Source organism: Colletotrichum fioriniae, assembly GCF_027942845.1.
Source record: "Colletotrichum fioriniae strain IMI 355084 chromosome Unknown scaffold_2, whole genome shotgun sequence".
Classification (NCBI taxonomy): Eukaryota; Fungi; Ascomycota; class Sordariomycetes; order Glomerellales; family Glomerellaceae; genus Colletotrichum; species Colletotrichum fioriniae.
Genome location: NW_027076838.1, coordinates 3,609,571 through 3,634,715, shown reverse-complemented (window position 1 = coordinate 3,634,715; position 25,145 = coordinate 3,609,571). Strand labels below are relative to the sequence as shown.

General features: G+C 53.9%; 8 protein-coding genes across 8 annotated transcripts; 1 reads left to right on the top strand and 7 right to left on the bottom strand.

Annotated features, from left to right (window-relative positions):
- Positions 1-226: 226 nt before the first annotated feature.
- Positions 227-2,728, top strand: trl1 (tRNA ligase; the record flags this gene model as incomplete). Its single annotated transcript, XM_053187159.2, has 2 exons — positions 227-2,470; positions 2,525-2,728. The coding sequence occupies 2 exons, from the start codon at positions 227-229 to the stop codon at positions 2,726-2,728; spliced, it is 2,448 nt and encodes an 815-aa protein (XP_053054663.2).
- A 783-nt stretch (positions 2,729-3,511) lies between these two features.
- N0V96_002791 (uncharacterized protein) lies at positions 3,512-5,367 on the bottom strand (the record flags this gene model as incomplete). The annotated part of the gene is made up of 5 exons (XM_053187160.1): positions 3,512-4,519; positions 4,571-4,629; positions 4,682-4,804; positions 4,860-5,222; positions 5,292-5,367. 5 exons carry the CDS (start codon positions 5,365-5,367, stop codon positions 3,512-3,514), a joined length of 1,629 nt encoding a protein of 542 aa, XP_053054664.1.
- A 3,087-nt stretch (positions 5,368-8,454) lies between these two features.
- Positions 8,455-8,809, bottom strand: TH1 (beta ketoadipyl CoA thiolase, th1; the record flags this gene model as incomplete). Its single annotated transcript, XM_053187161.1, has 2 exons — positions 8,455-8,502; positions 8,561-8,809. 2 exons carry the CDS (start codon positions 8,807-8,809, stop codon positions 8,455-8,457), a joined length of 297 nt encoding a protein of 98 aa, XP_053054665.1.
- Positions 8,810-14,152: 5,343 nt separating this feature from the next.
- Positions 14,153-15,718, bottom strand: RPT5 (26S proteasome regulatory subunit 6A; the record flags this gene model as incomplete). The annotated part of the gene is made up of 4 exons (XM_053187162.1): positions 14,153-14,173; positions 14,230-14,864; positions 14,917-15,332; positions 15,408-15,718. The coding sequence occupies 4 exons, from the start codon at positions 15,716-15,718 to the stop codon at positions 14,153-14,155; spliced, it is 1,383 nt and encodes a 460-aa protein (XP_053054666.1).
- Positions 15,719-16,372: 654 nt separating this feature from the next.
- On the bottom strand, positions 16,373-17,130 carry N0V96_002788 (uncharacterized protein; the record flags this gene model as incomplete). The annotated part of the gene is made up of 3 exons (XM_053187163.1): positions 16,373-16,427; positions 16,497-16,661; positions 16,793-17,130. The coding sequence occupies 3 exons, from the start codon at positions 17,128-17,130 to the stop codon at positions 16,373-16,375; spliced, it is 558 nt and encodes a 185-aa protein (XP_053054667.1).
- An 899-nt stretch (positions 17,131-18,029) lies between these two features.
- N0V96_002787 (mitochondrial 54S ribosomal protein uL10m) lies at positions 18,030-19,218 on the bottom strand (the record flags this gene model as incomplete). Its single annotated transcript, XM_053187164.2, has 2 exons — positions 18,030-19,023; positions 19,214-19,218. The coding sequence occupies 2 exons, from the start codon at positions 19,216-19,218 to the stop codon at positions 18,030-18,032; spliced, it is 999 nt and encodes a 332-aa protein (XP_053054668.2).
- Positions 19,219-19,484: 266 nt separating this feature from the next.
- N0V96_002786 (uncharacterized protein) lies at positions 19,485-22,431 on the bottom strand (the record flags this gene model as incomplete). The annotated part of the gene is made up of 3 exons (XM_065756622.1): positions 19,485-20,695; positions 20,796-21,912; positions 21,976-22,431. 3 exons carry the CDS (start codon positions 22,429-22,431, stop codon positions 19,485-19,487), a joined length of 2,784 nt encoding a protein of 927 aa, XP_065614991.1.
- A 617-nt stretch (positions 22,432-23,048) lies between these two features.
- N0V96_002785 (uncharacterized protein) lies at positions 23,049-24,635 on the bottom strand (the record flags this gene model as incomplete). Its single annotated transcript, XM_065756621.1, has 2 exons — positions 23,049-23,095; positions 23,333-24,635. 2 exons carry the CDS (start codon positions 24,633-24,635, stop codon positions 23,049-23,051), a joined length of 1,350 nt encoding a protein of 449 aa, XP_065614990.1.
- Positions 24,636-25,145: the final 510 nt, after the last annotated feature.

Sequence of the window (25,145 nt, the reverse complement as noted above, 5' to 3'; positions counted from 1 at the left end):
CATCCTAAGGTACTCTCAAGTACTACAAAACAAACGAATATCTCACCCTCAGGCCGGACGGTCAAGTGAGATCACCTTCACACAACTTGTCTCTTCTCCTTTCTCAACACAGAAAGGGACAACACAAGCGTCGTTCTTTGGCTTTTCCATGTTCATCGCCCGAAGGGCACTTTTCTTCGCTTCTAGACAATCTCCCCTCAATTTCAAGAAATCTTTTACCACAACCATGGCGACAGCAAACGCCATGAATGCCGAGGCAGTCATGCCCAAGGTCCCATATGTTGCCCAGGACGCCGGAAAGGTCTCAGAGATGGTTCACGCTCTGAACGACGCAAAGGCCTACAACAAGTTCGCAAAGTCAAAGGGCGGTGGCTTCTCCTGCAAGAAGACGTCTTTCAACGTCAAGAACTCCCAGGACGGTGTCACTGTAGACTCCTGGAAGATGCAGGAATGGGACTACAAGAAGAGAGGCCTGCCCACATACGCCAGAGGCCTCTTCACAGCAAGGAATCGCCGAAACGAGCATGAGATTGTGACGCGAGGCTACGACAAGTTCTTCAACGTTGGCGAGGTCAACGAGACAAAGTGGGAAAACATCATCCCGAGGACAAAGGGCCCCTACGAGCTCACTCTCAAGGAGAACGGCTGCATCATCTTCATTTCCGGCCTGGAGGATGGTACGCTGCTAGTGTGCAGCAAGCACTCCACGGGTGATAGGGCTGACGCTGAGCTTAGCCATGCTACTGCTGGAGAGCGCATGATTGAGAAGCAGCTGGCTGCCCTGGGAAAGACGAAAGAAGACTTGGCTAGGGAACTTCGGGACCGGAATGCCACTGCTGTGGCCGAGCTCTGCGACGACTCCTTTGAGGAGCACATCCTCGAGTACGGTCCGGACAAGGCCGGCCTCTACATCCACGGCATCAACTTAAACCTCCCCGAGTTCGCCACCTACCCAAGCGCCCTCGTTCAGAGCTTCGGCAACGATTGGGGCTTCAAGAATGTCGGCCTGATTGTCATGGACGACGTCAACGACGTCAAGAAATTCCTCGAGGAAGTAGCAGAGACGGGCGCCTACGGCGACCGCGACGTCGAGGGCTTCGTCATCCGCTGCAAGGAGAGTTACAACCCGGAATCCGTCCCCTACCGCGACTGGTTCTTCAAGTACAAGTTCGAGGAGCCCTACCTCATGTACCGCCAGTGGCGCGAGTGCACAAAAGCAATGATCTCCGGAAAGCCGCCCCGCTACAAGAAGCACATCAAGATCACCGAGGAGTACCTGCTTTACGCCCGCCGGCGCCTCCAGGCCGACCCCAAGCTTGCCCAGCTCTACCAGCAGAATCATGGCATTATTGCCCTGCGCAATGACTTCCTCGCCTACAAGAACATGAAGGGCTCCGACGCCGCTAACCTCGAGCTTGAGGACGGGCCCAACAATATCAACGCAGACGTTACGGGAGACGTGATCCTGTGCCCCATTGCCACTATTGGCTGCGGAAAGACTACCATCGCTGTCGCCCTCCAGCAGCTGTTCAACTGGGGCCACGTACAGAACGATAACATCTCAGGCAAGGGCCGGCCGCCTCGCTTCACAAAGGCCATCCTCGACCTCCTCAAAGATCACCCCGTCGTCATCGGCGACCGCAACAACGCTCAGAAGCATGAGCGCAAACAAATCATCACCGATGTGAAGGTCCAGCACCAGACGGCCCGCCTTGTGGCCCTCTACTTTGCCCACGACAACTCCAACGTCGACGAGGTCCGGCGCATCACCCAGGAGCGTGTCATTGCCCGCGGCGATAACCACCAGACCATCCATGCCGCCACCGACGCGTCAAAGTTCCTCGGCGTCATGGAAGGCTTCATTAGCCGCTTCGAGCCCCTGGCCGCCTTCTCTCCACCCGATGACGGCTTCGACAACGTCATCAACCTCGACCCCACCGCCGGCAGCCGCGAGAACCTCGAAAAGGTCATCACCGAGCTGCATCGCATGTACCCCAATCTCGTCCCCGAGGTCCCCTCCGCCGACCAACTCGACAAGGCCATCCAGTCTGCCTTTATCGAGTACAAGCCCGAGTTCAAGCACAATATCCCCGACCGCGGTCCCCGCAAGGACAAGCAGGGTCAGGGTCAGGGCCAGGGCCAACAGCAGGGCGGTGGTCCCAAGACCAAGAAGAAGAAGCCCCTCGAGTACATGTCCGTCGAGGTGCAGTCCCAAGAGGTCCGCGGTGTCCTCGACGGTGCCTTCAACAAGGTCGACGCCTCCACCTCCCGCTTCTACAAGCAACTCCACCAGACACGCCGCGTCCAGCCCAAGTTCCACGTTACGCTCATGCACCGCGCCAGTTCGAAGGACAACTCGGAGCTGTGGTCAAAGTACCTCGCCCTATTCGCCGAGGCGGAAAAGGAGAATGGTACCCAGGACCAGGCCAACATCCGGCCCTTGGGCGAGTGCTCCGTCGAGCTCGAGCGGGTAAGCAGGAACCTTCATGACCCTTTATTGACAGACTGACTAACTCTCGTGTAGGTGGTCTTTGACGACCGCGTCATGGCCATGGTTGTTCGCCTAGTCGACCCAACAGGCCAGTGGAAGTGCACAAACAACGTCGCCCACATCACCGTCGGCACCCGCGACGACGCCGTCAAGCCAAAGGAGAGCAACGACCTTCTCGCCCGCTGGCTGGACAAGGGCACCGGCGGCGAGACGGGGATCCCAGGAAGTCGTCTTTGATAATAAGCCTAACCTGGAGGGAGTCGTCCGGGGCGTTCTCTCAAGGTAACGTGGATATGGCAACGTAGGGGGGTGTATCTCTGATAACTACGTGGGAGGTCGCATTGAGAAGAGGCGTGCATACCAGAAAAGGGCAGATGGAGAGGGTTCGTGACAAGTGCTTTCAAATACCAAAAGTTTTAGTTTTGAACATTAGTTGAGGACTACATCGTGGATAGTCCTTATTAGACAAACTCCGCTTAGAGGTCTACTCTGGCAGACCATCCCAGTACCATGTGATGTATTATGCGATTGTGCATCAAGCGATGCGGGCTATTCGCCAGTTTCTAACATTCAAGCGGTAAACAAATCAGACATTATTAGCCATCGATTCGGTTTAGCCAAAAGAGAGCATATCAAATTCAAGAGGCCGCATCTCATTCAGCCCTATCTATCATCAAAGTGGCGGCTAAAACGCATCGATGTAATGGGTGGGAAGTATGGTCACATTGTAATCTTGATAATCTTAATACTTTGAATGCTTAATTTCATGGCTCATTCCTAAACGAATAGTGTACAGTCCTGGCCCAGGGGGGAGAGACTAAATAAACGTGCGATATTGATCACCCTTGTTACCCTGGGCTTGAAGGTATTCCCTCCGAACCATGGCAATTCCCAAAGCAAAGTCGTTAGTAAAGCAAGTCGAAACCCCAAATTTTGTCATCCGTCATCAGTGTGACTCGTGTGAGTCACTAATACCATCTTCATACGAGATGGGTATCAATTAAAAAGTGTGAAGAGCATTTACAGCTCCTGCTTGACCTTATCCTTGGACTCGGCAGCCTTCTTCTGAGCGGCGTCAGCGCCAAGGCCGATCTGGTTGGAAACCCAGTTCCAGGTGTCCTTGGCGTTCTCTGCGATCTTAGCGAAGAGAGTTTCGGAAGGAGTCGAGGTACCGTACTTGAAGTACGTGTACTGCTTGCGGGCGTAGGCGCGGAGCTCGTTAACGGTGGAGCCCTGAGGAACGTTGACACCGTAGCTGTCAAGGTAGCTCTTGAGCTCGCTCTCGCTCCAAGTGTCAAAGAAGTTGGACTTGACCGCCTCGGTGGCCTGAGACAGGTAGCTGGTGACGGAGGCGTAGGAAGTACCACCGGCAGAGGAGGCGGAGCTGTAGGCAGACTGAGCAGCGTTGACAAGCTCATCGCGAGTAGCGTCCTTCTTGTCGGCAACATTCTTGACGGCAGCATCACTGCTGGAAGCAAGGTACTTGCGAAGGTTCTCGGTGGAGAGATCATCGTAGGTCCAGGCGCTCCAGCCAGTGGCGGCCTTGTGCTGGTTCTTGCGAACAAGAGCACGGAGCTCGTCGGTCTTAGATCCCTGAGGAACGGGAACGCCACGGGAGTCGAGGTAACCCTTAAGACGGCTCTCAGACCAAGTGCCAACAGCCTCGTTGAAGGCCTCGGTAGCAGCGTTGGAGGCAGCGTCGGTAGCCTTGGCAGCAGCCTGGTTGACGTTGGAGGTGGCAGCACCGAAAGCACTGTTGGCCTTGCCAGCAATGTTGGAGTTGAGGAAGTCAGCACGGTGCTTGCGAACAAGGGCTCTCAGCTCGTTGGCCTTGGTGCCTTGGGGAACAGGGATGCCGTTCTTGTCGGCAAACTCCTTGAGCTGAGACTCGCTCCAGGCGTCAATGACCATGTCGGTGAGAGTGGCATAGGCCTGCTGAGCAGAAGCGGAAGCGCTAGCGGCCTGCTCCTGAGCCTTGAGGGAAGCAAGACGGGAGTTGCGACGGACAGATGCGATCAGCTTGTCACGCTGTGTACGAGTTAGCACATGGGTATTGCCCTAGGATTTGCGTGTACTCACGTTGGTGACCTGGGGAGCGGGGAATCCGTGGGTATCAAGCCACTCCTTGAAGTCAGACTCTGCAAATGACATTAGCATTGGATAAACAGTAGAGAGAGCGTCAATACATACCGGACCAGGTCTCATACAGCCAGTTGCCAGGGTAAGAGGCAGTCTCGCCAGCCTTCTGGGCAATGGTCTCGTAGTTGGCGCGGGCCTTCTGGAGGATGCTGTCACGGTTGCGGGGCTGGGGGACTAGAATGATGTCAGTCTCAGATACTTGTGGCACCAAAATTTGTTGTCAACATACCGGGAATGCCGTGCTTGTCAGCAAAGGCCTTAAGCTGGCTGTCGGTCCAGCTGTCCAAAATCCAGTCCTTGACGTTTAGATAGGCGTTCTGAGCCTGGTCGCCCGTCTCGTACCAAGAGCTCTGAACCTGGGCAACGAGAGACTCCTTGTTGGCCTTGGCGGCGCCCTCGGTCTCGAGACCCTTGGCCTTCAGGTAGTTCTGGAGACGGTCGGTATCCCACGAGTTGTAAGGGGAGACAACGTAGTCGTTCCAGTTGTTCTCGATCAACTTCTCGAGATCCTTGCGGTCGGCGGGAGTAGGGTAGGGGATGTCGTGGTCGGACAGCCAGCGCTCAAGCTCCGTCTCGTGCCACTTGTTGTAGGCTGCGAGTGATGTTTGTCAGTTCCATATCCAGTAAATCAAGAAAGTGATGAATGCTGAATATGACGTACCGGCCTTGGAGAACCAAGAGCTCGCGATGGCGCCCTGGGCAGCCAGAGCCGTCAGGACGGCGGGAAGGAAACGCATGATGTTGATTTGCGATCAGTCTTCCAATGAAGAGCCAGGAATGGGGGTATCACGAAGAAAAGAGGCCCGGAAAGAACTGAGAAGATGAGGAAATCACAGAAATGTTGAGGTAGAGAGGAAGAAACAGAAAGGTTAAGCTCGGGGAAGAGGTTGCCAAGGGTGTAGGTGGTTTTTGTTGTGTCGACGGGAGGCGGGATGGCAAGCTACGTGCGTGTGTGCAGGGGGGAGACGTAGGTAGACGCAATGTGGACGGGGAACCTAGATGAATGTGGAGGTGCATGTGCAAGCAATAGGCGGGCAGGTTGACGACAGGGAGGAGCTGGAGGCGTACAGACTACGGAGCACATAGAGGAAGGGGCCTTGGAGTCGACCAAAGGAAGGCAAGCGTCAAGCTTCAAGCGTCAATCATCACCCAATGGACCACAGATGATCTAATTCACGGCAGGAGTCTATCACGTCACTGCGGTGCAATTTGGGGGAAATTGTGGCTGCATTTGTGACCTTGGGCGCCGTGGGTGCCTTGCCCGCGGATGCATCTCATCTCTAGGTCGTCTCGTTGCTGCGGTGGCCATGGCATTCGAGGCCTCAAGAACGGAGGAAGGAGCGGGCGGTTGTACCTTATAGTACGTACATTCGTGATACGTACTTTCCACATCTTGCCCGTGGTGCCTTCCTGGGTAAGGTGCATTGCCATATACATATAAGTCGCACCTGCCTGGCTCGAGAAACACCTGCCGCGGTCAAAAGAGTGACGAGCGAGGAGCTCATGCTCTTTCGTAAACTTGTTGCATGGTGAACCTGCACAAGTCTTCCCTTGAGTCTTCCCTTGACTTGCTACCTTATTCGATTTGTTTGGAGACAACAGGCCAGACGTTGAGACAATCAAACAAAATACAGAAAGAAGAGACGTATCGTATCCAAACCTGGCGCGCCCAAGCTCCCCCAGGCAACTGAGCGTCATCTACCTACCTGAGTGCCTGACCATGGGGGCCAACACAGTATGTCGACAGCCAGACAGCCAGAGCAGTCACGTCAATTCAATGCAATAGCACCGGACGGGACAGGCCACATGCCACGATGATGTGCTCCCGAGACGATGCGGAAAAGGGCAACAAAAAAAAGCTCTCCCCTCATCAGCCATTCAGAGAGCTCCGTGAAGCTCATCTCTGTTCAGCATGACGTAGCTACCCCCCTGTCTAGTGGATTTCCTACCTTACAGTACGCGGTGCGGTGCGGGTTCGCTGCGGTGTCCGGGCTGTTTGGCGGTGCTTGGCTGGGCGGTACGTACCCGGTGCAACGTGCATAGCGCTGAACATTAAGGTTGCAGGTCAGTTTGGAGCCAGGACGGTGAAACCATTACTTTGATGGGAAATATGGGGGACATGTTTATGCCGTTCATGCCATCAGACTGAGATATTTGAATTGTCGTTTTGGATTAAAGACTCAGGATGGCTTCATTTTCATCTTCATGTTGTTTGCGCTGTTGCAGACCAATGCTCAACACTTTTCACGTCGACGGAGCTTGGGGGAAAGAAAGGTGAGGTACACCTTTCCTGCGTCATTCTTAGCTCCAGCGGGGAAGCTGCGAGCTCTGTCTCACTCCCTGCCTGCCTAATGGCTCTTGCCCAGGACCAATTGCTCCGGTGATGTCACTCTGAGCTAACCCCACGGTCACCACAGCCAACGATGGGGTTTTGGAGAGTGAAAAATCAACCACTTCTCCGCACCGCCACCAGCTGTCAGCACCGAATTCTTTCCTCATCGTGATCCTTGGCAATGACCTACTGCGTACAGGTAGGTAGCAAGGTGACCCGGTCGGTCGTGCTTTCTGGTGCTTGCCCGTGGTGCTTCCCTTTCGATGATGGGACGGACGGGGCACTACTTACTTTTGTGGGGAATCCGCCGCCAGCTGGCGGTCAGTGCTTTCTTAGACCGGGAAACTCACATGCTTCACCGAGACTGCCAGACCGACAAAAGGCCTGGAACGGTCCATCATCGTCATTGCTCCGGCCCCCATTTCCCTGCTGGCGCGATTGCGGGCTGGCCCTTTCTGACAGCTGCCCATTCTCCGTTCTTCCTCGCCGATATCGAGATGTAAACGAGTGTTTCCTTCCTTTTGGTTTCTCTGCTGAGAAATAGTGGGCGAAACTCCCTTTTGACTACGGCTGTTCGCCGCGCCAGCTGATATATAGAGCCTGAAATTTGTGTCTCGAGCTGTCCATCTCATTCATACTCCGAGGCAGTGTGCCCATTCTATTTTGCGTGTAAGATGATCTCGAGCCGGAGAATTATGGATGCGAACTTTGTTTGCCTGTAAGGTCAATTGATGTACAGACTCTGCCCGTCCTGAGGCCTGTATACCTAATGAGCTATACGTCCTGTCAATGTCAACAGACAATTCCTACGGCAGTGATCTTACCCAAGTGGCTTGTCTTTCGCAGGATTTTGAATCCGAATATGAATGTATTTGAGAAATTCCGAGCGGCTTGCTGGTGAAGGTGTTATGAAATTCTAATCTCCAAGATGACGATGTGAGTGTACGGTGTGTGTATCATCTTCCGTGTGAAATGGGCGAGGAACCGGACTTAGCATCAGTGAAGAATATGATACTGTTTTGTGAATTATACCAAAATACCTTGATAAGTACTGCTGCAGTTTACTTATCATATAGTAGAAGCCGCTTAGCCAGAGATTGTCGTTTCCCGTGAAGCCCGTATGCTCCCACATCGATGGCTATGAATCGTTGACACAAGCTGTGGTCTTTGCACATCAATCAGTTCACCAGCAACAAGGTCGACCGACTTCAACAGAACATTCATTTCCGTAGCCACAGGTGTTGTACAAGCTGCCAGAAACAGCCTATATAGCCCTCATAGACTCCAAGCCTTTTCCGCCCCTGAACCCCTAGCCGCCTTCCCATCCCAGTGTTTATAACAATTGTTGCCCATGTATATCGAATCAAGAGTACCGTTACATCCTCCTCAACTCGTACAAAATCTTCACGGCTCTTAGTTACTCAAACTCAAGAGCTCTCTCATCAAGTGATGAAGCATCGTCGGCTTCAAGCTCACGTCCCATATGAGACGTTTAGTCGCTGACGCCGGTGGGGGTGTTGCAGAGAATGCCCTGGTCAAGCTGTATCGTCTGTCAGTAATATGCTCATATCATAGATACCATCACGTAGAGAACTCACAATGGGCAGGACACAGCAGCGAGCACGCTGTCCGATGGCGGAGCAGACGGAGCTGAACTCGTCGGCCGAGGTAGGTGCCTCGGGCGGGTTGCCGCAGTCGAGGTCAGCGACGCCGAGGACGTCCGTCGCGCAGCACTGCGAGGTGCCGTAGAGGCCGGAGCAGGGGACGTAGACGGCCTGGCGCTCCTCAAGGGGCGCGGAGAGGGCTACGCCGGCGAAGAGAGCGGTGAGGGCGATGGTGAATCTCATGTTGGCGGTGGGTTGGTTTGATGTAAGTTGGCTATGTAGTAGATGGGAAATAGAAGAGTGGTTGTTGTAAGCTGTAGATGAGGCTTTTTGATGTGGTGAGCTGATGAGTGGAGAGGAGAAAGATGGACATCAATGGGGACTGACGTGCTTTCTTATATAGAGATTCTGAACAAGACGTGACGGCTGCAAAGACACGGACAAGACACTCGTCTTGACCTTCGTCACAGGCCTCCGGTCTCGATGACGATGTCTCTCCGACCAAGATTCCCAAACAAACGACACGCTTGCGCCGCCTCGACCCCGAACTTCTGTCCCAATCCCTGGACAGCGTGACATCGTGATGGCCCCCTACCGTCTTAGACGGGAGATAGCTATATCCCTCCTCCCTCCCTACCTTCCCTTGCGCCCCCTTTGATTGTGGAGTGACGAAGACGGCTTGTGTCGATCTCATGTTCGACAGGGACTCCTCACTCGACAAATGTGAGGATGGGAGCTCAGGGGAGGTAGCCCGGTGTAGGGGCAAGGTAATTCTGTGGTTCGAGACGGGTGAACGGGGTCTGTCCCCCCTATTGCTATGGATGATGGAGGTGTGAACAGGAATACTCGGATCGGTACCTGAAATCTCCAGTGGTACTCTCGAGGGTTGCCACACACAGGTACTTTGTGTAGAATAGGCACACACACTTTTGAATCGGCTGAGGCCGCTTAGCCGTTAACTTGGCGAGCAAACAGCCTTCTTCTTCATATCATAGGCCGCCATCGTTACCCACGGCGGAGTAAGGACTGGAGACTCGTAGGTAGGCAGCGTGTAAGTGGTCGAGAAGGCAAGCCATTGAACCACAAGCTGATAACTCTTACTGAATAACTATGCAACCGCAATTCAGCAGCGTATAGACAGCACTGACAGTCCACAGCAAGATGCTTCTGACAAGTAACGGAGATAGACGAGGTTCTCTGTCTCTCCTCAGCCTTGGGATGACGGGGACGGGGGGTATTTTGGGAGATATTGGGGTCACCGGACGACGCAGGCACAAATTAGCATCGGGCAGACACCCCAACCCAAGACCACGACAATGGGAGACTGCCACTGTGGCACTGCGTCGTCTGCATCTGCAGATGCGCCCGTGAATTGTCCGCAACCCCGGTCTGCTCTGACGCAGGGTTCTACTGCAAGAGAGCACGAGAGGTGCGCCAAAAAAGGATGGGTGTGTCCTGCCGACCTGAACTCCACATGGAAGCAACGGTCCTCGTTCGGGTTTCCTTGTTTTTTCGCCTTCCAGAATAGTCTGTGTAAACGTCCGAATAGAGAGACATAGGTACGAAATGGAATATGGGGAATACTTGCTTCCATGGAAGCGACAATAACAGTTGATCCGCTTGGCTCACACATTTTCGGTCCTCTGCTCTGCCAGCGTGACATGGCGTTCCAGCCTCAAACCAAGAATGACGACGCGAGGAGATATCGCTACCAGGACCCATGACTTCTTGGGCGAGCCCGCCAGGGCATGGAGAATAAGGAGATGAAAGCTAACGATGAGGCAGGACCATGACCCAGGCCTAAACCTCAACGACAACCTCTCGTTCCAGAACATGGCAGAGAGACATGAGAAAGGGGGCGTGTGGGCGTGATCTATCATCTCGAACATGAAAGACATGGGGCTTACAAGCCACAAAGTCGCAGTCCTCATCCAGAAACAGAACCTGATGATCTAGTATGCTGTGTACATTAACATAGCATTAGCAAACACCAGCGCATGAGTCCCAATCTCGCATGGCAGAAAACGGCCGCCGGCCCCGGCCAGTCAGGAACACTAGTCGCTTCTCTGCTCTCCTCCAGAAACAGACTCCCTGTTCCTTGCTTGCCGAGCTCGTCCGTCTGCAGCTTTCAGATGGGCGGGCAATACCTCAGGTACTACGCTGCTACGTTGCCAGATCGGGCCAAGTCGGTGAATTCTTTTCGAGTCACGGCCCGGGGGGAGGTTGCCGTGGCTGCCTCCAGGCTTCCCTGTCTCCCAAGAATTGCATATGTGCACTCGGGGATTCTGCCAGAACAGGATTTCGAGATAGAATACGGCTAGGGACGTAAGGATGAAAGGCGGCGATGGTGGAGAGCAAGGAGAAATCCGTCCTGGGGTTGCGTCGATCGGAGACGAGGATTGTGGTGTAGATGGGATAATACCCAGCCGCTGCCTCGCCTCGCCTTGCGCTGCACTGCATTGCAGTACCCATTGCCATGCCTCAGCACAATAGAGATCGTCACCCCGGCGGCTGTTTCTCTGGGTCGCGGTGGCGAGACGACACAAGAGAGAGGAGGCTCGGAAACGGTAGTACTCGTCCTCCATGCGCTCAATTTCAACCGGGTCTGTCTGACCTCATTCCAATACAGCCGCATGGAAGCACTCGGCACGGCACCGGCAGGCAATTCAAAAGGGAATTGGGCAAAATCATAGCATAGCCAAGCAAAGGCAACGTCTTGGGTTACCTCCAACAAAAGAAGCACTAACAAACAGCCAAGCCGAGAAACCATCAACGTCTTGAGACGTCGTTGGTCCGCGCCTACGGGCTACCGGGGCAGCCCATCACTTGGAGGAAAGCGGGGAGGAGGACGACCTATATGTGCCGCTCCCCTGCATCTTAACTGCCGGTATTCACACCACACACACAACAATACACCACCGTGACACCCACTCCCTGGAAAGAAGTCTGCCATCCATGATTGGTTTTCTGGAAGGGGGAAAAGAGCGTCATTTCGGCGTATGCTGGCTGCCCATTGGTGACTAGTAACTTTAGTCCCTATGCTGCTTCGGCCTTGACCGTTGAGGAGTTGGGCAGTAAAAGAACTACTTTTTTCCTTTTTTTTTTGCCTCCAACTGGCTGTGTGCTGCTCTTTACTTTCTTTCCAACGGCCGACGATCTCCTCGTGTCAAACGGCAGGACAAGCGTGGCTGAGAAGATCAGCATCGACGCCACGACTAGCTGCTTCTTTCTTTTAGGAACATGCTGCATCTTGCATCCTCGTCTTTTCCCCTGTGCAGCTGGACAATGGGTAAATCTTGACCTGTTTAGAGGACTGCCAAAAACGTGTCAAGCGTTCTAACAATAGATGAAAGTGTCGGGTGCCTCTTGTGAGTCCAATGAAATGGGGACAACTGGGAATAAACCACTAGCTGCGATGGAAAAGACGAGATGAACGGCAGCGACTACTCGCTCGTAACAGGGAAGAAAATGCATGATTTATGACGATCAACAAGAGATTTAGAAATTTAGCCGCCAGGCTTTTCGTCCATAGACTCCATACTGATGTCTGGCCCGGTACCAAGGTACTCAGGTACCCAAGGTACGTAGTGAAGTCGGACGTGGAGCCCCGGGCGGCAGATGGGGCCGGCCGCGATACTTTCCCTCTAAACCTCCCGCCGGCGGCTTCTCCCCCAGGTCGGGGGCCGAAAGCTCATGTCTCACCTTGTAAGGCTTACCGCCAACTTTTGGCCATCACGCAATGCATCGAGCAGCTTAGAATACAGTAGTAAGAAACGGCGCAAGGGGGAAAGGGGGGGAGGGGAGAGTAAGCTTCTTACCTACTCTCCCATCTGCCCAAACTTCCACTCTCCGCCAGCTTTCCGCCCCTTCAGCCGCGGTGGCGTCATCGGTCTCGCCCCCTTCCAATCCACCCCGGCCATGGTCCGAACTCTCGGTAACAAACTGGCACACCTGGGCACACCAGCAACACCTCTCTTTTTTCCCATCTCCACGCCCGCCGCAACGGTACGGTGTCATTAACATGAGACCATGACACCCAGATACACAGCACCGATTCAGTGAATGCAGGAAGCAATTTAGGAAGGCGTGGAAGGAGAATAACGAAAGAGAAAAAAAAAGGGTTCCGAAAAAGCTGCAGACTAGAACTCTGAACCTGCATCATCCGCAAACATAGCCAAAGCAGTTTGCCGGTTTTGTCGTCTACTTCGACTTGAACAGACTTCGTCACCAAGGAAAGAAAACACTGGGTGATGATGAGTGGGCATCGCCAGAAACTCGCCTCCCACGATGTCACCCCATATCCTCACCATCAACGCCCTCATACCACTTCCACAGCAAATCTACGCATCGTCGTCACCACGGTCACCATTGCTGAGCAAAGAGGAATGACAATAGAAAAGGGAAAGAAAAAAAAAAGCCACGAAAAGGGGAGGGCGCTAGGACTTGACTTCCATCTTGAGATCCCCTGTCCACCAGTGAACCGCCCCCCCAGAACCTCGAAGCGACCCCAAACCAGGTAGGGATCAGCCCTCTTCGGAGAGAAAACCAAGGTCTGGCAACCCTACAGGGAACGGTTCAAATCTCCTGTCTTTCTGCAGTGTGCATTGTGCACCTAGCCTTTACAGTATGTAGAGAGTAAAGGTAATGAAAGCCCCAAATTATGCGCCGCCAATGATACTCCAAAGACGGCTCACGGAAGAGGCCTAGGGGTTACTTAGCTAACGTACTGCGATGCTGAGGTAGGTATACAACGCCACACGATATAGCAGCCCATTGACTCTCCTATACGCGATGCTCAAGATACTCGGCTACGATGGCCGTGCTCGCAACACCCTCCCACAAGTTCCCAATTCCTCCTCATCAATGCCATTGACCCCCATCATTGGCTGTTCGTCCCAAGCACTCCAAAGAACATGGATCCCAGAAACGACGAACGGAGGGCAACTACGTAAGCAGCCACATCATAGTGCTTGCCAGGGGAGGATCGTAACTTGTGAAGAGCATGCATACCTGCAACCATATCTCGGACGCCTGCTCGCCTTCAACCCTGTGCCTGTGCTGGCCTCGCAAAAGAGATCGGCCTCAGCTCGACAAGGTCCTACAACCTGCAGTAGCCTTAGTTTCGATATCTTGCGAGGTGTTCCTGACAGCTTGCCGATCCATTTGGGAGAGACCATGAAGCTAAACGCGTATCTGATTGTCGCCTCACGAGTGTCGATCGTTGATAACTATCGTAGGCTTCAGTCAGGGTGTCAGGATAGTTCATCGTCTCCAAATGTGGATAGCTTCTCCCCCTTGTTCCCCTCGTCGAATTTGCCACTTGGCAAGAGGCCTCTCACTTTCCCATGTTCAATCATCGAATTCACAGAAGGCACATCCGATCATGGCGAGTATGAACACCACGCGCAATGAAACTGCTTGCTGGGATCACAATCACCCTGCTTTCCATTCCTATAGGGCCGCTTGAGTGTCCGTGGTAATCGTACAAAGTTGTTGTCTATCGCATTCGACTCCTCTATGCATTCCCGTTCCCGCCAGAAGCAATAACCCCAGATACCCAGCGGCATCACCCAGCACGTGAATGGATTAAGCGTAGAAGTTGACCGTCTGCAAAGAGTCAGTATGCATACAACAATCCGGGAGCAGCAGGTCTCAACACTCACGTCCTTCTTCTTGGCTTGCACCTCGGCAATGGCATCCACGTAATGCTCGTGGCTAATCTTGTTCTTGCCCATACGCAGAGCAATCATACCGGCCTCCACACAGACGGCCTTGAGCATGGCACCACCAAACTCATCCGTGCTGCGGGCCAGCTCACCCCAGTTGACGGCGGGGTCGACCCTCATCTTGCGAGAGTGAATCTTAAGAATCTGCGCACGCGCTTCCTCGTTCGGCAAGGGGAACTCGATCTTTCGGTCGAGACGGCCTGAACGAAGCAGCGCAGGATCCAGGACGTCCACACGGTTGGTAGCGGCCAGCACCTTGATGCGGTCGTCTGATGCGAAACCATCAAGCTGGTTCAGAAGCTCCAGCATAGTTCGCTGCACTTCTCTGTCACCGCTCTTCTCGCTGTCGAAACGCTTCGTACCGACGGCATCCAACTCGTCAATGAAGATAATCGCGGGGGCCTTCTCCTTTGCCAGGGCGAAGCAGTCGCGCACAAGCTTGGCACCATCTCCAATGAACATCTGGACCAACTGAGGACCGGCAAGCTTGAGGAATGTAGCGTCGGTTTGTGCTGCGCAGGCTCGGGCCAGCAGCGTTTTTCCGGTACCGGGGGGGCCGTACATCAGGGCACCTATAGGTATGGTCAGTATCTCGCCTAAGGTGCTGCTGGTATCGAAACATACCCTTTGGCGCCTTGATGCCAATCTTCTTGAACCGCTCCGCCTCCTTCATGGGCCAGACGATGGCCTCGACAAGCTCCTCGATTTGCTTGTCGAGACCACCAACGTCCGTGTACTTCTCTGTCGGCTTCTCATCGACCTCCATGGCCTTGACTCTGCTGTCGTACTCGGCCGGAAGCGTGTCGAGAATGAGATAGGAGTCCTTATTGACACCAATAAGATCGCCAGGCTTCAGGGTGGTGGGGTCGACCAGACCGATCAACGGGAGGAAGATGGTTTGTCTTGTAGATGTCTTGATGACTGCGGACTTGCCCACGCGGGTGGCATCCAGATCGATGTTGGCGCCCTCCTCCAATGACTCGGCAGTAGGGTCGAGATCGAGGAGTTCAACGACGTTGCCCACAAGGTAGGGTAATTGCCTGTAAGGTGAAATATATCAGTTGTCCATTTCGTCATCATCCGTCGGGGGAGAGGGAGGGAAGCAAGTAGCATACCGATTGTTAGCAATCTTATCGAGGTTCTCCTTGATCTTCTCCCCCATAGTCGCCTTCTCATGCGTCAACCGTTGCAGCTCGCTGCGCATGATTCTAGAGTCGTTCTCGAGCAGCCGTTTGCGTGTCTGGATGTCCTGCGTGCTAAGGTTCAGGATCTCGTCGTCAAGGATGTCTTCCTCCTTCTCGGCATCCTCCATTTCGGCATCACCATCGTTGGTGGGCTTCTTGTCCTTCTTGTCCTTGTCGCCCTCATCTCTCTTGTCGTTCTTGTCCTGACGATCGAGGTCGTCGAGCTCTTCGAGGGTCGACATGGTGGCGGGGTGTGTGGGGGACGGGAGGGGGATATTAAAGGTAGATGTTCGTCAAAGATACAATTCGCCGTTTCTATCGTCAAAGCGTGAGGAGGATTGGTGATGGGGTCGGGTCGGGTCGATACCGGTGTGTCGTCGTGGGTTTGTGATGGAGCAGAAAGGGACAGCTTCGGAGCTGCGTGGGTGAGGTACTGGGCAGTGAGGCTCGAGCTGGACCTCAAGGCAAGCAACAGTCGCGTAATCAGCCTGGTGTTGCCCTGTGCGTCCAGTGGCTAGGCCGGAAAGCGCTAGGAGGAAAGTCCGACCGGATCCGGCTACAGTGTATCGTACTGTGCTGTGACATACCCGAACACTGTACCTTGTCACTGAGCTCACCCCCATCTACGGGAGATTATTTTATCGGAATCACCTTACTTACTCAGTTTTTTAATATCTTTGCATGACACTTTGAACTTGAGTCTTTTATAATCCATACAGACAATGTGGTACATCCATGAGACTAAAAGCCCAGCCTGGCCTAGGTCGAGATGCTTCTCTCTCTCCTGATTAAAAGGGTATATGATATGCACAACAAGTCATCAAGGCACTTCCCTCGCCATCTTACAACACACAGTAATTGCTTTCCCCCCAGGCTTCTCGTCGAGTCATCAAATTTCATTCGTCATCAAGGATCCGGCTGGCCAGCGCGCCAAGTACGGGAACCTCGAATCTAGTACACATGGTCAGCGCAATGTCCCCTAGCAACGGGCTCATTCTCCGCTCCACCAACAAAACATACCTATCTAGCGTATCCGCATCTTGGTACGCCTTCAACGCCAGCCACACCATGACAAACAGGTCGCCGATGAAGAAGAACCAGCTCAGGAACTTGGACCATGAGAGGAACACCAGGTGGAAGATCATGACGGCCGTGAACAGCAGCGCCGACTGCCATGCGTGAAACCTGCTCGATGTCAGTAACCCGTTGTGAAGCTGGACTTTGACTGCGAATGCCCTGCGAGATGTCTCGCTCGCGGAAAGACTCTCTTATTGTTGCCAGAGCTTCGAAGCTTCCCAAAACAACTTCCAACGTACCTCACATAATCACTATTCCGCTCCCCAATCAACAACAATATCGCACCCAGCGGCGGAAACGCCAAATACGCCAGCGCAGCCTCGTAGTCCAGTCTGATCCCCAGACTCGTATCGAACTCGCTCACGCCCTCCCGGTGTGCGTCCGCCGTGGGGTAGGACCCTGGCAGGTTCGGTTGCCAGCCGCGCTGCGGCTGCGGGTGTTGCAAGGGCGGGGGTGACGGCTGGCCGTACGGCGAAAAGGGTCTTCGAATGTCGGCCGAGGCGCGCGGCGACGCGAGGGGCGGGGAGAGGGCTCGTTCGCGCTCCGGCGGGGAGGATTGGTAGGGAGCAAAGTCCATGGTGTTCTTTTGTTCTGGTGTGTTGTTGTGGTATGGGAGCTGGAAGGAGATCGCGGGGTTTCGCAGGGCTAGGTAGAGGTCCGGAGCATAGGCTTCGATGTTGTACCTGGTGGTTGCGGGGTTCTCGAGACAAAGTCTACGCTGATGTTGTCGTGGTGTTGTTCATCAGAGGTGGTGAGCTGTCGAAGTTCGAGATTCGAGGTACGTCAGCTTGGGGACTTTTGGAAGCTCAGAAACGCGCAACGCCATGGCGTCAGGTACTGCGTGGAGGCAGCTGGAGCACACCTGGAACTCGCGCTCCAGGCTTAATTAGGGGTCTTTTTCCGGTTCGGCGGCGCGTTCATGCAGGTCACCTGCAGCGGTCGTTGTTAGTGGCTCCCGCCCCGCCTTTTGCCGGCCCGACCAGGTTGAACTGTCCACCTCACTCTTTCGTCTCTTGTCAAACTCGCCTTTAATTGAGGCGGCTGAGACGAACTGTAAGTGTTTGTTAGCCTCGAATATTATTTGATGCAGAACGTGCTACTGTAATATGTTATGATCAGTTCCATGACTCAATAGGGCGATGTTGCCTCAAAATGTGTCGAGGAAGCTTGCTAAATATCGTTAACATCGCCTCCCCCGTTTTGAACGGTTATGTGCGGCGATTCGTCTAGGCTTCATCGGTATCCGTTAGATAAACGGCATAATTATCATTGATGATGAAGGGAACAACGAAGGGCAATCCGCTTCAACGCCATGAATGTCGACTTTGCAGTAGTTCACATAGAACTCTGCTAAATATAGTCATGCCCAACTTCAAATGCCATGAACAAATAGTTTAGCTCTATAGTAGAGATCCGTATCCCGTGATAATACAGACTTTTACAGCACTATCATACACCATACTCCCGAGCAACTCTCTACTCAGACTTTGCCGCTTCTGCGCCCTCGCTCTCCTTAGGCTTCCCCTCGTCCTCCAACTGCGTCCTCCGTCCCTCCAACGCCAACCAAAGGCTCTTGCTTCCGCCCTCAAGAGCAGTAGTAAGACCCAACCCAGCGCTCTGGAGCATATGCACAAGCTGCGCCCGCAGCCCGTCGAGACCGCCCTCGATACCGCCAACCCACTTGACGCCATCAACGTCAAACACGTCACCCTCGACACGTCCACCGACGAGCAGTAGCTTCTGCAGCGCGCTCTGGCACAGGGGCTCGTAGTACCCCGGGTTCTTCTTCCGCGGCGGCGCCGCAAACTTGCCCGGGCCCGGCGCCAGGATCTTGAGCGCGGCCGCGAGGTGTGCGGGCGAGACGGCGGGGAAGACCAGCGCCGCCGTGGGACCGCACAGTAACGGCGAGATCTGCGCGTAGGCCGAGTCTTCGGGGACCTCGAAATCCTTCATCGCCTCGTAGGCCGCCATACTCAGATCGTGTACCAGGGGGCCGCGGGGCCCCGTCCGCGTGCCGGCCTTGGCCTTGGCGACCTCGGGGTCGTAGAACTCGGCCAGCTTGAGCGCGACGTTGAACATGCGCGTGCGCAGAACCTGGAGGTGGACCTCGCGGCCGTCGAGGGGGCTGTTGGTGCCCGCGGGCGTGGCGGCGACGAGAGCGCTGTTAAGCTCGCGGCGGACGGCGGACCACTCGTCTGCCGTCAGGTTGCTGTGCTGGAAGAAGAGTATCAGGGGCGTCGTGCGGAGGAGGGAAGTGTAGGTCCTGATGAGCTGGGACTTGCGGGTTTCGGGGGGACGGGCGGAAGGGGGCTTCGTCGCGGGAACATAGTCGGCGGGAAGACGGAGGCTTGCGGCGGCTGGGGCGGCGAGGAAGGAGGTCGTGGTGGTGAAGGATCGTGTGATGGGGGTTGAAGTCGTCGCCAGCCTGCGCAGGGCGCGCGCGGCCTGTTGTGGTAACCTCGGTGGCATCCTGAGAAAGCTCGTCAGTCTCGGGTCAAGTAGCAAGTCTGCAATGTTTGCCTGAAGGGTTGCCGTACGTGTCTGGAGAGCAGGGAATGTCTGTCCTGCCGGCGTGATGGGGTGCACCTGGTGATGGGAAAAGTTGCTCGAGCTCCCGAGCTTCAATCGCCAGTCGGACAAATTTCAAATGGCCCGTGCACGACATCGACGGTCAGCACTCATTGGCCAATCACGTCGATTCACTTGACGACGCTTCACCTCACATCAATTCCTCAACACACGGGAATTCAAACGTCTACTTTTCCATTTCCGTTTCCCAAACTTAAGGGTATTCTGCAAAGTCACAAGAAAGACACCTTCCTTCCTAAGTCAAGTATCCTTTCTAAGCGCCGTCCCCTGTTATACCATAGTGGGGGGGACGGTGTCTCGGGTACTAGAAAGGAACCAACATGGTTCATCTCACGCCCTGCCTCACTTTCTCTCATCGGCCCGCTCCTCAAGCTCCTTTCGCAGCTGCTTGATTGATGCAGAGTTATGAGGAGACTTGATCATTGATCCGATCTCCAAGAATTCTTGCGCATCCTCCATTGACAAGGTCTGCAGGTACTTGGCGAGGCCGTCGGACGACGTCATTTTACTAAGTAGCTGATCAGGCGTCGCCGCACTCGAATTGATGTAGTCGGTGACGATGCCCTTGCACTGCTCGAAGAACTTTTGGGATGAGTCCTTGGAGATGCCATGCCACAGGAGCCAGGGCATGGAAATCTCGCGAAGCTCGTCCAACGAGTGCGTGGTGCAGATGTTATAGTGCTTGGCCATGCGAGGGCCAAGGAGCCCGACTGAGTCAAACTTGACCTTCTGACCGTGCTTGATTAAGCGGTCGACCCAAAGTGCGATGAGGCGGATGGTCTCGGACCCCGCGGGTAGCAGCTGGTTTTGCTCGCTGAGCTCATCCTTGACGATGACGTCGAATACGCGCCGATCCATCCAGATCTTCTCGTAGACATCGCACTCCTTCTGACAATTGGTGACACCAATGGTAAACTCGTGAGAGTACGGATTTGGGTCATGGACAAGGTACTGCCGGAAGAGTCGCTCCTCGCGCAGACGGTTGGTGGCCTCCCTCAAGATGTCGTCCGAGTGGACCATGAACATGTAAGTCCTCTCCCTGAACAACTGCTCCTTGAGATGCGACAAGGCAAAGGGCCCGGGGACGTTGGGCCACTTGGCGGCGATGTATGTCTTGATGCATGATCTCCAAGTGTAGGCAACCTCGTCACGGCACGAAACGAGACCTTGCTGCTCGCGGGGAAACCAGTGAGGCGTCATGTTCGTGAGAACCGTCGAGCCAACGCAGTACGCAAGTCTGTAATATTTCCAAGTCAGCTTCATCTTTACCACTGGGATCGTGTCTAATCTGGAGGAGTACCTTGACTTGACCCATACCTCGCCCGGGAGGAGGATCTCGTTGAAGCCGAACTTGGCACCAAGAAGGTCGATAATGAACAAGTCGTCACTTCCCTTGAGTCGGCAATTGAGAACGGGATGAGGCCAGAACATCGGGTCCTTGCCCTTGGAAGTGTGGATGGCGGGGCCTTCGCGGCATCGATCAGCGGCAAGAGAGGTGATGCTGTTGGCATTGCGTAGAAACATCTGCATCTCAACCACGTCATCACAGAGCGCTATCGCCATCGGTTAGTTCATCTTATTTTACGTCTCGCGAAACAGACGAACGGGAGAAAATGGCATTATGAGGGTATAGAGCTGGAGAGTGATACTTACGGGTAATGATTTGACGAACGATGGCCTGAAGGTGGTAGTAGAGATTGTCGCCGGCATCCCAAGCCAGCGCTCTCGCGCGGTCCTCGTGGCTCTTGTCCGCCAAGTACGACTTGCCGAGAGGGAACACCTGCTCACCCACCCAGGGTCCAACAGCACACGCAGCCGGGGTGACGGCGAAGCGAGAGACGCCGTTGAGGTCGAGCGCCTTGGTCTTGTTATCACGGACCTCGATCGGGGAGATATCAACGGCCTGACCCGAGAACGTCGCAGCCATGAACTTGTCCGCGATGCCCTTTAGAATCCAGACAGCTCGGATGAAGTGCTTGTGACGCTGACACTCCTCAATGTGCGTCTTCCAGTCCTTCTTCTGGCACTTCGGGCCGCAGTAAGTTCGGCGAAGGTGCGGAAACCACTCAACGTAGCAGCCGCTGCAGTGGTGCATAGGCTTCTTCGCGCCACAGCGAGAGATCTGGCGCTCGTGACCGCAGGTGACACATTTCTCGATGCTCAAGAGCTCTTTCAAGTCACACTTGCCTCCTAGACGGACCTTGATGTCGGCATCCTCGTCCTTTCTTCCACGATGAATCCAGCGCGCATACTTTAGCCACTTGTGCTTCTGAACGTATCCCTCTCCGGGACAGGGACCTCCATCGACAGCTTCGCAAAGGTGGTTTGGCTTGACAGGGGCAGGATTGTCGACAATCTCAGAGTTGTGGTACAAAGCGATTTCGCCAAGAAGCTGGGTGAAGGAGCACCGGATAGACAAGTCGGACTTATCCCAAAGAGAGAAGGCGAAACGCGCGGCCCACCACAAGTCAGAGGCAGCCTTGTCCTCAGACTTGGCGATGATATCCTCGATGCTGGAGTTGGCATAGGGCCAGAGGGCAAGGGCGAACCGACGATTGTAATCTGCAGACTTGTTGCTTCCCTTGAAGCCTGCGTCATCTTCCTGGATTTGCGGCAGAGCTGAGAAGAGATAGTTGACCGGGTTGCCGGGCAAGCTGTCGTAACGCTTGGAACGCTCGAAATAGGAAGGAAGATCTTCTTGGAAGAGAATGTAGTCAAGTTCGGGAAGGCCTCTGCGAATGGCACCGGCTGCGCTCTTTTCACCCTTGGGCTGCGACGAAGATTAGTCTGATGAACAGGAAATGAGATGTTGAGATGGGAAGAGATGACATACGGTAGGTCCAGACGCGTTCATCAGGCGGAGGAAATGATTTCGGCCGGTGGATGGGAAGCAGCTACGCTTCGCATTCTTGTAGAGGCCCTGCTCTGACACCTCAGCCTCCATGAGAATGGTATTAATGCTCTTTGCGGCACTGAGGCAAGAATCGCTCGTGAGGTAAGTGATGATGGGTTGAGGGAGGAATACCTCAAAGAAGTGGACGAGGCAGGCCAGGGGAAACAGGCAGTTGCTCTTCGAGAAGTTGAGAAATGCGAAGACGAACCCAGCGGCAGGATGGTTCCCCTTGGATTGATTGACGATGAGGTCGAGGAGATTGACGAATTCTTCTGGGCGAGTGATGGGAGTGGAAGTAGCGAGCTGGCAGCAGAATGATTCGGGTTCCTTCCTTGCTGGGATGCTGTCGCCTGAGCCTGAGGCGCGAGGAAATTCCTGGAGGCAGGAAGACGCCATCTTGGGATCTTTTCTCCGGATCTTCTGCTTCAGACGAGAGCCTTCGCTGGGTGTTTGAGGTGATGGTTGAGCTGCAACTTTTGGAGTTTCTCTTTTCCATCAATGTTGAGGAAAAAGAGGATATTGTCAAGGGAAGGTTTGTTTAGATTCTTCAGCAGTAAGAGATCTCTATTTCGTCTACAAGCCATCCCTCGCCCCGTCCTCTTGAAGAAGAAGAAGAAGAAGTCGCATGCCCTAAGGTCCGCGGCTGAGAGGAAGTCCGGCTTGACTCCTGTGATGCGGGTCACTTCAGGTCCACCTCCGTGAAGGAAGGCACTTACAGGAGATTCCAAGATCAAAGTAAATGAGGAGGAGCTGCTTTAATTGCTGCTTCCATCTTTAAAGTCTTGAAGATTTCCATCATCCTTCTACCTTCCTCCATGTTACGTTACTAGAAGAAGGGCACCTAACAAAGAATCAACTTGTCAACAGTATGAATCCTGACAATAGAAAGCAACAAGAGGAAGGTTGCATAGACAAAGGCATAAGCAAGCAATATCACAAATCTATACAGCTTGTTGATGATCACGGTGCAAGTTGGGTGTTGACAAACTCGTTTGTCTCTTGATACGAAAGCACTACTCTGTCGTCCGCCAGAGCGTTCCAGAAACAACACTGCCTGCGTCTATCGAAAGTGAGGACATCAAAAAATGTCCACCCTCCCAAAGTATATCTCAAGGCTCTAAAGATGCGTCCAAACCAGGCGCTCTTGACCAATTTGGCCACCAATGCGGCTTGTACTGTCCCACGCCTTCATAGACCACCATAGCAGACATATCATGTCCTTCAGAATCAACTTCCAGGCTTCTATTTCTATTAATCTTGTCAGTACCTTCGAGAGCAGAAAGAAAGGCAACCTTACAGCTAGTCCAGGGACGGTGACGATCCCACCAGAGCACCCAAGCCTTGTCCTGCTCTGCCTGTACCGCGGTCTTCAGAGTCGAGAACCCCTTGTCGTTGGATAGCCCATAGGTCTCGAGAATGGTTCGATACATATCAAGAGCATCGTGCAAAGGCCAGTCCCATGGATATCCTTGCTTGATCTGATGCTGTCTCCATGCCTCGAGCCGCATGATGAACTGAAGAATGAGACGCCAGGGAGGCACAGCAGGGTTCGAACGCGAGACTGCACTATCCATCTCGTTGTGAAGCTTCTCGATATTGGGCGGACGCAATACGGAGAAGTGCTTGGTGCGCATGTCGGTGAAATACATCACTGCAGCTTGATAGTCATCCCTATCCCATCCCGTAGGGGCACTGTGCAGATGGTTGAAGCGAATGAGAAACTGGCCAACGGCACTCATGACAGGAGGAGATGTTGCAAACGAGACCCGGCTGTGGGGTTCCGCCATATAGTTCCATTTCTGAGAACCAAAGGCGTCAAGAAGTTCTTTCAGAATGTCACAGTCTCTTCCTGAATCAAGAGGGGCTGTGATGTATCCGGTCCCCCATGGCTGAAGGAAATCGTATCGACAGGCACCATTGTCGCAACCCGGGAAGCCGCACCAGCGCCATTCGGGCTCCGGTACCTTGCCGGCATGTTCTCTGAGGTCGCGCACGCGGTAGTTAGATCGGACGGAACGGGATCGGAGAAGCTGTCGATAGTATTGCTCGTTAGCCAAAGCTTTGCCCTGCTTGGAGACACGGTTGGAGCGCAGAACCTGTTCACGAAGATCTCCAGTCGGATTCAAGCCATCTTGCTGAGGGGTTCTTCGCGAGGAGCCGGCTTCTAGAAAGTTCGTGCTCTCGCCGCTAAAGGTTCGAGCTAGGCGACCTTCCCAGTCAATCAGCTTCTGAGCCGCCGAGTGGAAAGATTGGGAAGCTGAGGACGCGGGCTTGGATTGATGGAGTGCCTCCTGGAACATGAGGGCAGGGCGTGGTCTTGGGATCGTGGCAGACAATGGGGGACGCAGCCAGTTCTCCAATTCAGGGGGCAAGGTGCGGTTGGAAAGAGCTGGGAGAGACCGGTCGGGTGAGCCTTTCACATCTTTGGGCTTATGTGTGGCATCGGAGGAGCTGTCAGAGTTCCCAAGTATCGCCCAGCCTGTGGACAATGGGGATGCTGGATGATTGATGACACTTAGGGGATGATCGCGTTCGTCGTTGGAAACTTCGATAAGATCAGGAAAGACGTAGTCGTCTTCGTCATTGTTGGGCTGCACCATTGTGGGCGGCAACGTTCTCGAAATCGGGGAATGCGTGTTGCAGAAGTTGCAAGTCCATGCGACATTCTCGAATAAGTTTCGGGTGGAAGGTTGCTCTATATAGTACCAAGTAGATAATCAAGTTAAGTTCAAGAGCCCCTAAGAAGTCATAAGAAGCTTCAGGACAGCAAATGAGACAGGCAGCTATGCTAGAAAAGGGCATACAACAGACAACAGACAAGGGGACATGCACTGTGTCCCGTAGTTCTTTGAGCAGCATTGATGTATAACAATACAAAGTACAAGCCCTTTGTGATTTGTCGTCTCAAATCAATGTCAGCCAAGGGCCTCAAGCACAGGGCCGCCAGGCCAATGCGTAAGATCAAGTCAATCCTTCTGACATCATGTTCAGATATCCTAGAAACTCGGCATGTCTTAATTCTCTCACTTTCTGAAGATAACTTACATGCTCTGTACCTCCAGCTCTTTTGATGGAGAGAACAGGTTGCTTCGAGGTTAGCTGCAGAATAT